Source organism: Zootoca vivipara, chromosome 2 (assembly GCF_965207765.1).
Source record: "Zootoca vivipara chromosome 2, rZooViv2.hap1.1, whole genome shotgun sequence".
NCBI lineage: Eukaryota > Metazoa > Chordata > Lepidosauria > Squamata > Lacertidae > Zootoca > Zootoca vivipara.
In genome coordinates, this window is record NC_142584.1 from 39,206,491 (window position 1) to 39,221,356 (window position 14,866).

Consider the following 14,866-nt stretch of genomic DNA (forward strand, 5'->3'; position numbering starts at 1 on the left):
TGTCATAATTTCAGCATGACCATTCCATTTCAACCCCAACTCATAAATTTGAAAAAGGTGGTTCTATTAGCCCTTCACAAAGCATAGAGTACTTCTATTTTTAATTTTCATTCATAATTTCTTTCTGCAAACAAACTTGGCTTTTGAAGTGAAGCCTACATTATACTTTCCATTAGTTTGGTACAGTTTTAATATGCATAGTAAATACATGAACACTATATGAATATTTCACCTGGGGCACTCTGTGCAAATCGTGCTTCTTGTATTACTGCTAATTTTGGCTGGATAGTACTCGGCTCAGGTTCCATTGGGACAGGTGACCCTTCCCTTGACAGGCTCTCTGGGGTCTGCACACCACTCGAGTGAGCAGATAACACTCCAGAGTGATTAGGGGAAGCTGGGGCACTTCTGCAAATGAAGAACAAAAGCAGCCACTTTCAGATTGAGAATTGACAGCTACGATGAGTAGTCAGCCTCAAAAACCATTTAATGCATATACTTTCCACAAGGAGGAGCTCTTTGACTGAGAAGTACTACAAATTCCTGACTTCACAGTCTTTTGCAGAGGTAATTCAAAAGCAGACTATGGTTGCTATAGTAGCACAGAACAAGGAGTAGGATGTGGGGGCATTGAAACAAATGTCAATAAAAATGAATGAGTTATTCAGCATGCCTCGATTTAGAGGTTCAATGTGCTGAAGCTCCTGTGTGGGCACCAAAGCAGACACTGGCAGGCCCATGGGCACCCTAGACAATCAAAGGTATGGAATTCCCTAACTCAAATACCTTGATCTTTGTTACTCTGTCATATATGTTCTTGGATTTCCCAACTTCTCTAACGGACAGGATCTGCTTTAAATATTTTTAGATACATCATTTTTGAGACAATATCTAAAGAATTTAGATTTCTGTGATTTCTATCTTGGTTTAAGCAGCACCGGAGTATTCTCCTTATTAGGAAATTACTAACTGTTCATGTTCTATTCGGAAATGCAGGCCTAGCCACTATGATTTTAAGCTAAATGATGGAACACTTGAAGCTCTTAAGGAAAACTTTCAAAATCTGTGCTTAAGTTTCTGCCCCCTGCACCACCAATACAATCCCTGTAGAACAGGGGAAGACTTTCTTGGGGGTGAAAGAAGTCCCATTGCAGAAGCAGAATTCATTGCACAATTGGGGGAGCATGGCTGGGTGTCACCCATTTAAAATATTATATAATGTATTATACACACCCAGATTTAAGCAGAGTGGGTTAGGTCCAAAAAGTAAATGGATACTTCTCCAGAAGCTCAAGCCATGGGGCAAGCCAATGGTAAAAAAAATAAAAATGCAATCAAAAGCTATATAGAGCTGCTTGCTTGCTTGCTAGCTAGCTACTACCGAAGATTGAACAGGTTGAAGAGAAAGAAGACTGTGCCCTTGCTGGGCATTATCCCTGAGCAGCAACTGTGGAGCAAGAGGGCAGCTTGGCAGGTGTTATGTTAATAATGCGAACTGACAACATTCAATGTGCGAAAGTTGATTCTTGTGACACTACATTACCTGCACTGTGTGAATCTAGCCCTCCACAGCTATTGTTTTGAGGTAATGAGAAATGCAATGCATTCGAAAGGCCTACAACTGAGAAGGAACAATATTCCTAGCCAGCCTAAACTTTGGAGGGGGGAATTTCAAGCCCCTGAAATGGCAACAGATCCTTATTATGAAGCAAAACCCACCAAGTCTCATCAAGAAGAAATTTTAATGGCTCCTTAGTGCAGTCAATCACAACCAACACACTTTCTCTATTAAGGAAAAGTCCTTTATAATTGTTATACATCTAGTTGTAACAACATTGCAATCACTTAGGACTGCGGTTACCCTATGCCCAGCAGAACGCGTCACACTTAAGGTGAAGCCTCTGAAAATGTATTTTTAAATCCCCAACTTTGATTCCTTACCTAGAAGAGAGAGGTCCCAGTGGGGTTCTAAAGCAAGGTACTCCTCTCGGCCGCCTTTTCCTAAAAGCCTGCTCTATTAATTTGCTTTCAGAGGCAGGGTCTATCCTCCAGAAGGAGCCTTTGCCTGGTTCTTCCTGGGAACGTGGTACTTTGATGAAATAACGATTCAGAGAGAGATTGTGACGAATTGAATTCTATGGAATATAAAAAAGTATACAGAAATCATCCATCTCTTCAGTATCAAGCAGGAATATGGCCTAATGCAAAGGTTTCCGCTCCTTGTGAAACCAGTCTCAGGTCATCACATACTCATTTGACAGCAGTCACCCTTTCATCATAACCAACTTTTTGAGCAGTGGAACTATCACATATTGATTAGGTTTTCAGGTCTTGCAGTTTCTCCCTCTTTAACACATGGTTTTGCCTTTTCTTGGTGCTATTTTTACCTTCTGTCGCCTGAAATACTTCAAATTTTGCTTAGTACAGCAGTTTTAAGTTTTACATGCAGAAATGTCATTTGACATTCTGGTGGCCTTCTCTGACCTTGACCTTTCAAGCTTGACACTTTGCACATTACACTCCTAGGATGTACTGAACAATGCCGTCTAGTTTCTTAATAACCAAAACATGAATTTTCCTTTTAAAAAAACTTGGAAATATTCAGGGAACATATGCTGGCATCAATGTGAACAAATACATGAGGATGGCCAATGATTTTGGTAATAAAGAATTCTCCGCAAACTTCACTGTTTCTCTCCCATTCCATATCCTCTTTTTTCCTCCTCCTTAAAAATTCCTGCCTCTTTTCCTCTCCCATCCCCTGTATCTCTCCAATCTATACTGGAATATCCCAAGTTCTGCAACTTTCCAATAGCTGCCAGCAGACTACATTATAAAAACTAAAGCACATGTTCAAATTGGTTTTATTAGATGAAGAGCATAATTAATCCACTTTGGGGGTTTCTAGAAATAGCATTTGGAGAAGTTGGCACAGAATTTGTGACTCCTACTGAACCCGCTTTGAGGTGTTTTTTTTACAATAAAGCGCTGTTTAAATTTTATGAAATAAATGAGTAAATAACATTCCTCTACCAGACATTCAGGGATTTCTCATTTCTCAATTACACTTTTTAAAAATCCTCATCTCCCCCCAAATACTTCCACTAATAACCTTTCTATGTGGAAAAGGGTCATTGGAAAAGGGTTAGTTTTACTGAAAGAACCGGTGTACCATTTTAGGTTACTGAAACAGCTAATCATTTTCAAAGCTCTAAAAACCTATTTCACAAAGTTAAACATATAACCAGGGTGGGAGGGGGGGGGCTGTGAAGTTCATGGCTGAAGTAGTAATTAAACTAAGTCTTTTTCTGTTTATTTTACTTAAAACAATACTAGTTACGTTTACCTGCCAGCCCTTGTCTGCTGTCCTGTAGTAAGGATAGTTTTTAGTTATGTGCGTATAAATTCCATTTAGTGTAAGTTGCTTATCAGGTGCCATCGTAATTGCTTGTACTATTAGTTGTGCATAGGAATATGGTGGCTTTGAGTCATCCTATAAAAGAAGATGAAAATGAATACAGTAAAAAGTTTTCTACAGCAGTTTATCCATTCAGTAACGTAAGAAATACATCAATTGTGTATTACAATAAAGCTTGAAAATATCAGACAATTGGGAGATATTATATTATGTGTTTGAGAGTTGGGACGGATGTTGATCACAAGTGGAACTTGAGTCAACAGTGTGATACAAAAAAGGCTAATATGAATATATGCCGCATTAATAGTTTCCATAGTTTCCAAGTCATGGAAAGTAATAATTCCATATTATTCTGCACTATTATTATTCAACCTCAAGTGGAACAACATATCCATATTAATCACAAAACTGGAAGATACCTTGGAAATCAGCACTCCACTCAACATAGGATAAAACTACATTATAGCATAGCTGACAGCTGACCATCAAGTCTCTGCTTAAAAACCTCCTGTAAATAAAAGCCCTCTTCAGACAGTTCTATTCCATGATCAGATAGCACTCGCCAGTAGAAGGTTTCTACAATGTTTAGTTGCAATCTACTTCCCTGCAGTTTCCATTGATTGTTTGCAGTAGTGCCCTCTAGAGCAACAGAGAACAGGTCTGCTCCATCTTCTGCATGAGAGTCCTTCAAATATTGAAAACTGCTATCTTCTCTTTTCTTGGCTAAACATATCCAGCTCTTTCAAGCATTCATCATAGGATGGTTTCCAGACATCAAAATTCAATTAGTGTGCCAAACTTGTCAATACAGCATCCACAACTTTAAACCACATTACTGTGGTGTACAGAGATGTTTTTAAAACAAACAAAATATGAATGAATGATCCAGTACAGAAGTGCTCAGAACACTGACTTCCCATGATATATAGACATATTGGAATGTGTTCAGAAGAAGGCAACAAATACAGCTGCTGCTTTGGAAAACAAGTTCTATTATTATAAAGAAAGGTTGAAAGAACTTGGCATGTTTAGACTGGAAAAGAGGACTGAGGGGTAACAAGATAGCACTTATTCAAATACCTGAATGGCTGTCACACAGAAGAGGACAAAGACTTGCTCTCTATTTCTCCAAGTGGGCAGATCTAGGAGGGGTAGTGGGCTTTTCTTCACTTAAGGTCTCCAAGCAAAAGTTAGACAGCCATCAGTTGGGGATGCTCTAGCTCTGGATTTCTTGAATCAAGCAGAGAGTTGGACTACATGGCTACAAGGACTCCTGTGACTGTGGTTGCATATTTGATGCCTTTTCTTTTTGAAACTAACTTTTATAGGCTTTAGCATTTTCAATTTTCCAACACACAGAATGAATATAATTTCAAAGATATTTTAGAAAATCACTTAACAAAAAAGAAAATTGTGAAAGGATAAGTAGTAAATAAATAGAAATGCTCTAACACATTTCATTACATATAATGTTTGTTCATTACATATAAGTGATCTATTATATATGAATTTATTGGGACAGATTAAACTAAGTTGCTGGGGGGGGAATAAGGTCCACTTGTACAACAGGACTTTGCACCCCCTTTTCCACCCGCCACATCCTCTAACTCTCCTTTGCAGGGTTGGAGGCACCCCCAGAGGAGGAGGCAAGCAGGGGATGCATTGGGAGAGGGGAGAATGTCCTGTTGCGCAAGTGCACCTTGATCACTGCATGGACTTAAGTGCTATGCTGACTTCTACCCATCAAAAGTATTTACAGTAGTACCTCGGGTTACGAACGCGATCCGTTCCGGGTTGCAGTTCGTAACCCGAAAAGGTCGCAAAGTGCGCCGCTTCTGCGCATGCGCGGGACGCGCGCACACCGAAAACACTTCCGGGGTTGCGGAGTTCGTAACCCGAACTGTTCGCAACCCGAGCAGTTTGTAAACCGAGGTACGACTGTATATCGCTTTTCTGTTTAAATCACAGAAAGCAGTTCACAACATAAACTGACATTTTAAAAAAATCAATTCAGTAAAACAATTTCATAACTTTTGGGTGGGGCTGTGTTCTGTTGCTGATATAATAATTTATTATTATTATTATTATTATTATTATTATTATTATTTGTGCCCCATGCATCTGGCTGGGTTGCCCCAGCCACCCAGTCAGAGTTGCCAGGTGGTAGAGAAGAAAATCTTCTAGCTTTATGATACTTTCTTAGCATTCTGTAGCATCCAAACTAAATATAGCACAGATAAACAGGATCTATGTTGTTTTCTATTTCAAACTGCTAAACCACATATAGTTATTATTGCTACTTTTGCTTTTTCCAACAAATACATTTCCATTAGTGTAACACAGAACTCAAGAATCAATGTTACAATATTGATTGCAATCAAACTTACCTTTGGGCTATCTCCACCAGATGCTTCTTTGTCATTTTCTGACTGTGAATTGTCAGCCACTAGATGTAGGTCAGATGGTATTACACGGCCCATTTTGTACCCTGAAGAACCTGCACCACGAGGGCTAGATGGGCAGGAATTTGCAGCACTGTAGAATAGGAAGATTATATCCATTACAGAGTATATCCACCCACAAATTAAAAATATCAAACACCCCTGGTTACAAAATAAATCATGCAAATAAGAGCCTGCAATCATTTCCACAATAACCCTTATAAGTCTCTCAGCATTGTGAACTTTAGTAGTTATGGGGGAAGGGATCACTGGGATCTATTTCATAAAGATAACATTAACAGCTATTTTATGAATGTGATGTTTCTCTAATGGAATTGAACTTACATGTAAACATTTTTAGAAAACTGTTTTTCAGAATCTAGTGCTTTACTTGTGTAGTATACAACAGTATATATGAAAAGGGATGGACAAGCCTTAAACAAGGATGTGGCAGGCACAGTTATACAGTGTTCAATCTCAAAATGTAGAATTACACCAGTAGGACCACTACAGCTGCAGAAGAAACTGCTCAGTTGGAACACATGGCGTACAAAATTCAATGTGGTGAGACAAAAAGCCTCAACAAAGCATGGGTGAAAAAAATCACATTGTCAAATCCAGTTTCTCTTATAGACATAGTGCTTTGAAAAAAGATATGGAGGCTAAATTTGCCTCCATGTACTCCATGTAAACAGTGGTTACAGCACAAATCTGAATGCTCTTTTTGAGGGGAGAAAGGGGGGGGGTCACTCACCAATGAAGGCAGTAGTGAGTGACATATGGGAAGAAGCAGGCTTTCCTTTCCTGTTACTATTAGATTAGGAAAATGTTAACATCTTGGCAGAAGTCTCACATGCTCTCAAATATAGAGAAAACAATCCCTCTTAAGGTCAAGAAATGTTTGCTTCTACCTAGTTTTTCAAAAAGTGTGGTGCTGCCCTCTAGCAAGTGTGAAGCCTTTGTCTCAACTTGGAAGCTACGAGGTCTTCAAGCAACATCTTCCAACAGCACATGGGAGGCTTGACAGGTTGAGGGAGGGAGGAAATTATTGTTTTAGCGGCAAAGTGGTCCAAATGCTGGTTTTTAAAGCCACAACTGCATCCTCCTGCATGGCTGCAAGACTGTAAAAGAGACAGAAGAGTCTCCAGGCTGCAATCTGGCAATCTTACTAGATGCCAGAATTGCTTGTTAATATGAAAGTGGTTGCATGTACAGTCATACCTCGGTTTAAGTACGCTTCAGTTTGAGTACTTTCAGTTTAAGTACTCTGCGGATCCGCCTGGAACGGATTAATCCACTTTCCATTACTTTCAATGGGCAAGTTCGCTTCAGGTTAAGTACGATTCAGGTTAACTATGGACTTCCAGAACTAATTACACTCATACTTCGGGTTAAGTACGCTTCAGGTTAAGTACAGACTTCCGGAACCAATTGTGTACTTAAACCGAGGTACCACTGTAGGTGCCAACTGTCACATATTAGTTTGGAATAAATATCTGTACATGTAGGCAAATCTCTCACATGTGTCCACCAACTACAGTCAGATCAAATGAGGAACTACATTCAGGATGGTAACCTTAGGAATGCAAATAATTGTTTTAGGTGCATTTCCCTATCTTCAATAGATTAGATTTGAGATAGCCGAGGACACCTCAGTAATGCACACCAGTTACAAAAGAAATGCTACAATGATCTAAATCCTCTTCAGGATATAATGGGCTATACAGTAGTACCTCGGGTTACGAACATGATCCGTTCCGGATCGCGGTTCATAACCCGAAAACGTCGCAAATCGAGCGCCATTTCTGCGCATGCGCAAAGCGCCCCCCCCCGCTTCTGCGCATGCGGCGCGCCGAAAACACTTCCGGGGTTGCGGAGTTCGTAACCCAAACTGTTCACAACCCGAACGGGTCGTAAACCGAGGTACGACTGTAATGAGAAGGGCAATAAACCAATTCAAAAGATTTCAAAAAAGGATGATATAAGGGAACATATACAGTGGAACCTCGGTTTATGAACACCTCAGTTTATGAATTTTCGGTTTATGAACGCCGCGGACCCATATGGAACGGATTAATTCACTTTCCATTACTTTTAATGGGAAAGTTCGCTTCAGTTTATGAACGCTTCAGTTTATGAACAGACTTCCGGAACCAATTACACCCATGTTTCAGTTTATGAACGCTTCAGTTTAAGTACTCCGCGGACCCGTCTGGAACGGATTAATCCACTTTCCATTACTTTCAATGGGAAAGTTCGCTTCTGTTTATGAACGGTTACTCCGCGGACCGTCTGGAACGGATTAATCCACTTTCCATTACTTTCAATGGGAAAGTTCGCTTCAGTTTATGAACGCTTCAGTTTATGAACAGACTTCCGGAACCAATTGTGTTCATAAACCGAGGTACCACTGTAATTTGTTTATTCTTCACAATGAACAATACCAAAAACTTTGTTAGATTGGATAAAACAACACAGACTAAAGATCAACCTGTGGAGAAAAGGGAACCAACTGACTCCAGAGCTACTGTTGTTAAGAAGTCTGTTTTGCTGCATGCCCACAATAGTACTGGCTTATGGGCCTATTCCAGCATTTCAAACTGAATAGCTATCAACTTTATTTGTAGAAGTTTTCAGAATGAACTTATTTTTTAAAAGCATTCAAAATGTTGACTATGTGGCTTCTAAAATGTACAACTGATAAACAAATCAGCTTTAGAAAAGCACCTGCATGACAAAGACATACCCACCCCTGAACAGGATCACTATCCAGACAACAGTCAACTATTGCCAAACCAGCTGTTAGCTGGAGAATAAGCCCACATAATGGCTCCATCTTCCATTTAATTTTCAGCAAACACTATGGTGAGATCCAAACACACTATCTACATGTGTGAGTGGAAAGAGCTTCCTCTCATGTGCAGGGGGAAAGGCAGTATCTCCGTTGACAACAGTCCCTGGTGAGTTTCTGCTCCAAAGGCTCTTCAGTCTTTGGATGGGGGTTTTTTGGGTGGAGGCTGACAATAGGAGTAGAAATCTGAAAAGTTCCTGTTTGCAAAAGGAGCAGGGATTCATATATATTTTGACCCTTCTCTACAGATTCTCAATAGGGCCTCCACCCAATTAAAAGGAAATTAACAGCATGTAATTTTAAATTGATTCAATTTGTTTATGGCAACAAATAGTTTTGAAGAGAATAAAATGCCATCTGATGATGCATTTTATTAATTCTTTTTGTGTTAAACAAAGAAAAGGAATGCTTTTTCTAAGATGGTGCCTGCCATGTGTAGGTGGGTTTTTAAAAGTATTTATATATAATTATTATTTTTACATGTGCTGCCCATTTCATAAGGGCACATTTTAGTCAGCCAATTCAAACTTACCTTAGCCAATTTAGCTTAGTTTTTAATATAGATCTTATCTGGTAATATAGTTGGAGTCAATAATTTATGCAGCTCCAATCAGTACTGTGAAGATGCTGTAAGGAGGAATCTTAAAAGCTTGATTTACCTTTGATCTCTCACAATTAATGCATTTTGAGTCTTTAAACACGGAAGTTTGGTATCACTGTTGGGGGAAAAGTTCCATGGAAAATATTGGCATCTCTGGGTCTTCCTTTTACCTTGTTCATATAAATGTGCAGGGGAACACACAGAAGTTCTAGTCAGTTCTCCCTTGAGAAAGATTATATGGTCACAATTGCTTCTCTTGAGATATGTTGTTTATGTTTTGTTCTGATAGGAAAGAATTTGCATGGACGAATGTTTGTTTCGATACCAAGAATCAACCAATGTGATTTTATATTTATGTGCCTCAGAAGCTGCTGGACATGCTTTATTTTCACAAAGCAACGGCAATAAAATGTGTAATGTATTATAATTTCCCAAAAATAACACATGCACAAAAAGGTAATTTAAAATAAAACTCCAAGGTGCCTGTAAACAATCACACTGTGTGATTCTCATTTTAGCTACAGAACCTCACTGCCACTCCAGCTCCCCATGACCTTCAGGAGCAGGTTTTTTTTGGGGGGGCAGTGATGAGAGATTTCAGTAAGAAGGGGAGTTGGGAACACTCACAAAAGTCACAGCATGTGCACAGAATGCTGCATGAACAATCCTTTAGATTCCAGCATTTATAATGTAGTGCCTTTCCTAAATTGTTTTCAAAGTAGCCATGACTATTATTTTTAATGCTGAAAAGCTGAAAAGCCTTGTAATGTTTTCAAAGTTATTTTGAATACTATTCTTAATGCTATAAAGTTGAAAAGTCCTCCCTCTTCTCCCTACAATCTGTTCTGGAGGGTTGGGGAGAAACCCAGAAAAGGTGTGTGGGGTGCACAGGAGCACATGGGGAAAGGAAATGGAGGGGAAATTCTACTGCGTGAACAGGGATGATTCTTTAAGCTCAATGACTTCATTGGATACAGCCCACATACTATAGGCAACACAAAGACAACTGTAATAGATCTACAGAAGCATTTTCATTCATTACTTGTTATGTAGACACTGCAGTGTGAGTTAAAATCAACCACACACATTTTTCACTGAACATATTACTACAAACAAATCATGATTCCAAAGTCTCAGCTCAATTCACAGTTTTGCCACCTTTGTTGGTGGAAAACCAACTTAAATGCACTCTGCACATTCTAGCTGCTTAAACTATTTTGCAAATGACATCCAAATTGCCTTTGCATCCTTGGTAAAAATGATTTTATTAAATTGCAATTAGAGATGCCTGCATACCCAACTTTTCTCCCCAAAAGAGATAAATTCTTTGCAAGTTTTCTAAGTGAACACTCACAAAGAATCAAGACCATACAGTGGTACCTCTGGTTACGAACGCCTCAGGTTACATTTTTTGGGGTTACGAACGTTTTTAACCTGGAAGTGAGTGTTCCAAGCTCTCGGAGGCCTCGCCACTGCCCGGAGCCAAGCCCAAATACCCGCGGGGCCTGCGGAGGCTCCACGACTGGGTTCCAGCAGCAGGAGCACTCGGAGGCCTCCGTGAATGCCGGGAGCCAGGCCCTGACATCCATGGGGCTCCGGAGGCTCCGCGATCAGCCTCCAACCGTGAGAGCTTTCCGAGGCCTTCACAACTGCCCGGAGCCAGGCCCTGACATCCTCAGGATGCCCAGCAGGTCGCATTTCAGCCCCAAAGTTAGGTAAGGAACACTTACCTAACGAAGACCGAGAGCAGTGAAGCTGTTAAGAAAACAAAGATGAGCCTGGGCCGAAAAGCCCTTTACCAACCCTCCAACCCTTGCCCCACCCCCAGCTGTAGCAAGATGGGTGGCACCTAGCTAGGTAAGCCCACTGACCCTGGGGGGGGGGAGTTGAAGATTTTGGGATTCTGCAAGGGATTTGGGGATTTGTTTATGTGAGTCGGCCCTATGCCTGTGCCTTTGTCTCTGCTTTGCTCCTTTGTTTGGGGGACTTCTGGGGGGTTCTGCCTTCTGTCATTGTTTTGGGGATCGTGTGGAGCCCAGTTCAGCTACTGGTTGATTGTGTGACTGCAGAAATGGATAAAAGCACCCCATCCAAATAATGACTATCATCAGTGCATGTAATAAAAAAAAATGTTAATTTTTTTCATCTACAATACTGTCTTATTTATTTTATAGTACAGTACATTGATTATTGCCCTCATTTTATGGATCAATGGTCTCGTTAGGCAGTAAAATTCATGTTAAATTGCTGTTTTAGGGGGTGTTTTTCATCGCCTGGAATGGATCAATCCACTTTTCCATTACTTTCAATGGGAAAGTGCACTTCAGGTTAAGAATGCTTCAGGTTAAGAACGGAGATAAGAGATTAAGATAGTCAACACAACAGAAACACCTGTTTGTGAGGTATTGGCTGAACATTGTATAAACACAAACACCTTTGGCCTCTCCGCCCCCATCTTTGCATTTGTGCTGTTAAAATATGTCATCTCAGCAATTTTTCAGATCTTAGCCAACCATTCCCTACTAGAGAGAGCACTGATTGAAGGCAAAAAAAATAGCTGCTATAAGAAATATCAGCTGAATTTCCCCACATTTTAATTAACTGAATTATCAGTAAAACTCAACAAAATATTTATAAGCTTCAAACAAAATAAATAAATAAAGATGGCTTATTAGAGAGATGGTCCATGTTGTTAGGTTACCACATAGCCAACATTTATCATGGTTCTTAAACTCAATCTAATGTTCCCAGGAATCCCAGCAGGTATGAATCATTGGTTCACAAAATGTTCCAAGTCTGACAATTTCTAAACACTCACATATTGAAAGCCAAACTAGACACAACAGCAGCAGACCTCTCCTTTTAAATGCAGATTTGCCCCAATCATGTAGGTTAGGAGCAAGGGGCATGTGAGTGGGAACTATAGAACCTTCCTTCCACATCCACCATTAAAACTCCCTGCTCTCAACCATTCCAATTGTTCTCTCAGCCAGGCTCCAGTAGCAGAAGCAAGCCTGGCTGGGAGAAAAAGCACTGGGGGGGTAGTAGCTGCAGGAAGTTAAGTGATCATGGAAGGTATTCAGCACCACTCACCAACATGCCTCTCTTCCTCTTAAAATTGAAGCATCTGTCAGGACCCACACTCTTGTTAGCATCTTCCTAATCCATCAAACTAGCAGCACCAAAAATAAAGGTGCTGGAGACTGACCCAGGCCACAGTGCTTTAGATCTGGCACCCTTGAAGCAGAAATACTTGGCTTGGATCCTCCAGAGCCTGTAACTCGAAAGCCTGAACCCACCCAAGGAAGTAACTCCCTTTATGACAGGAACCCAAATCACCATGTTGGCCCATCACCACAGGCAGTTAGCCCAGAGAAAAGTGTTATGAGTGGAGAAGGAAGAATGCTGGGCTTCAAGTTAAGATTCCTGCCGCTTTAAGGTCTTCTACACCTTAAGGAAGGGACAGTGCTTTGGAAGCTGATCTGGAGACATAAAAGCTTTTGTGATTAGTTTGTTCACTTGGAGCTTTCCATGGTGCTGTCTTGCCCCATGGGCGTACTATCAAGGTAAGCAAAGGGCATCCTCTCTCACCTACTTTATATAAAATTGGGGCAAACCCACAATGAAAAACATGTGTCTGTAACCATCACCTCTAGTTTGGCCTTGAGTAATCCATAGTACTGTAAATTCAAGTAAGACCAGTACAATTAGGAGGCTGAAGAGAACGTGCAAGTCTACAGTTTATTCCCAGGTTGAGCTGAGCTCCAAGTTTTATTGCACAAATGAAAACTTCAAGTGATGTATTACTTCGTATTAAATTCTGTGGTCCTATATTAATTGTGCATGCAGTATCACAATGTCTAAATACCTGATGGTTCCTGTGGGAGAAGGGAGAGGGCTGATCAGGTGAGCCATGTTGTCTGGAATGTTTATTGTTAGGGGAGAGATCTGGGGTTGCACAGGTTTCACTGGGGACTGCGGGGACTCCTGTTTTTCTCTTTTTTCATTGGATAAAGCTGTAAATGTTATCTTGATGTTTGTGCTGGGAAACCTGAATGTACATCTGCAAAATAAAAATAAAATGCACATATTAACTGGAAGATTATAAACTTTTATTTGCATAATTTCATCAGTATTACTTTACCCTAATAAAATGTTAATTGTAAAGTGTTATTTCAGGTTACAAAATGAGCAATTACTATTTGCCGTTTTAAAAAAGGCATAACACAGAGAACTGAACACACATATAAAGACCAAAACTGGCATTCACAGAAACAGCATAGTATCATGAAAAGCTAGGTTTGAATGAAAAACCTTAGTCCTACACACTGACCTAAAATTGGTTAGGAAACGATCCATACATCATAAAAGGGCATACATTAAAAACCTCAAGAACTCCTTTTTTCCAAAAAAAAAAATTCAAAATACAGTACATAGTGTCTTGGGGTGTGTATGTTATGTTCTGGGTAGAGGGGTAGTGTGTAAAACTGAAATCATGTCTAGTCAGAACAACCCCCTAGAACCACTTCTACATGAAAAATCTTACCTGCCAGAGCCAGTATAAGATATCACAGGGTCACCTGAGATATCGCAAAAGCATCCATAGCCCACGCAAGTGTTTCCCAGATTCCAAGGGTGAGAAATTAAGAGCTCTTTCCACGCAGGAAAACTCAGCAAGCAAAGGGCTTTTAAACTCTCCGCCTCACACACATATTTGCGTGATACTAGCTGGCCAGCTGCCAAGTGCATAGAACTGTGATTGTGCAAGTTAAATGTGTGCAAGTTGTGATCCTACAGTATGGCAGGATTCCAACCAACTTGTTCAGTTGAGATAACTCAGACCAGTGTTTCTCAACCTTTTTTGGGCCACGGCACACTTGTTCTGTGAAAAAAATCACGAGGCACACCACCATTAAAAAAGTTAAAAAATTTAACTCTGTGCCGCCCTATATTATAATTATGACTGTAAGAAACACTTGCCAAATATTGCTTTCCGGCGGGTCAGTGATGTATATTGGCGGCCGCCAGACTCGTTTGCTTTGGGAAAGAGGAGGAGAAATATTGCTTTCCGGCAGGTTATTGTTGAGTATTGGCGGCCGCCAGGCACGTGACAATGCAAATCGCCCTTCTCGTCGCCGGACATTGCGGCAGACCAGCCAGCGTCTCGCGGCACACTAGTGTGCCGCGGAACAGTGGTTGAGAAACGCTGACTCAGACAACCAAGGGCTGTTTCAAACAGTTGAATGTCATGGGAGTGGAGGAAGAAATAACTGCATAGAAATACTGTGTTCTCTATTCCTGATACATTTTCAAACCTGCTCTTTCTGGGACATAGACCTAGTTTTTAAAGCTGTAATCAATCGTCATCCACATTAGTCAATAATATAAATACATACACATTCACACAAAATAGTTTTCTTATCTGAATATTTCAAAGGGTATCTCCAACATGTATTACACAGTTACAAAGGTACAGAAATCAGAAACCAAAACAATCCAGTGATTGGAACACCTATGAAGGTAACAAATAATGAAAAGCATACCCCCCCAAAAAA

General features: G+C 40.3%; 1 protein-coding gene across 2 annotated transcripts in view; it reads right to left on the reverse strand.

The window, feature by feature from the left end:
- Positions 1 to 14,866, reverse strand: part of FOXK2 (forkhead box K2) — a 39,714-nt gene that overhangs the window by 4,128 nt on the left and 20,720 nt on the right. For both annotated transcript variants that reach the window (XM_035104753.3, XM_035104752.3), the window contains exons 2-6: positions 13,180 to 13,374; positions 5,806 to 5,953; positions 3,347 to 3,493; positions 1,942 to 2,135; positions 233 to 408 (exon numbers count right to left, since the gene is read on the reverse strand). In XM_035104753.3, the coding sequence (XP_034960644.3) occupies positions 233 to 408; positions 1,942 to 2,135; positions 3,347 to 3,493; positions 5,806 to 5,953; positions 13,180 to 13,374 (860 nt within the window). The remainder of the gene's footprint in view (positions 1 to 232; positions 409 to 1,941; positions 2,136 to 3,346; positions 3,494 to 5,805; positions 5,954 to 13,179; positions 13,375 to 14,866) is intronic.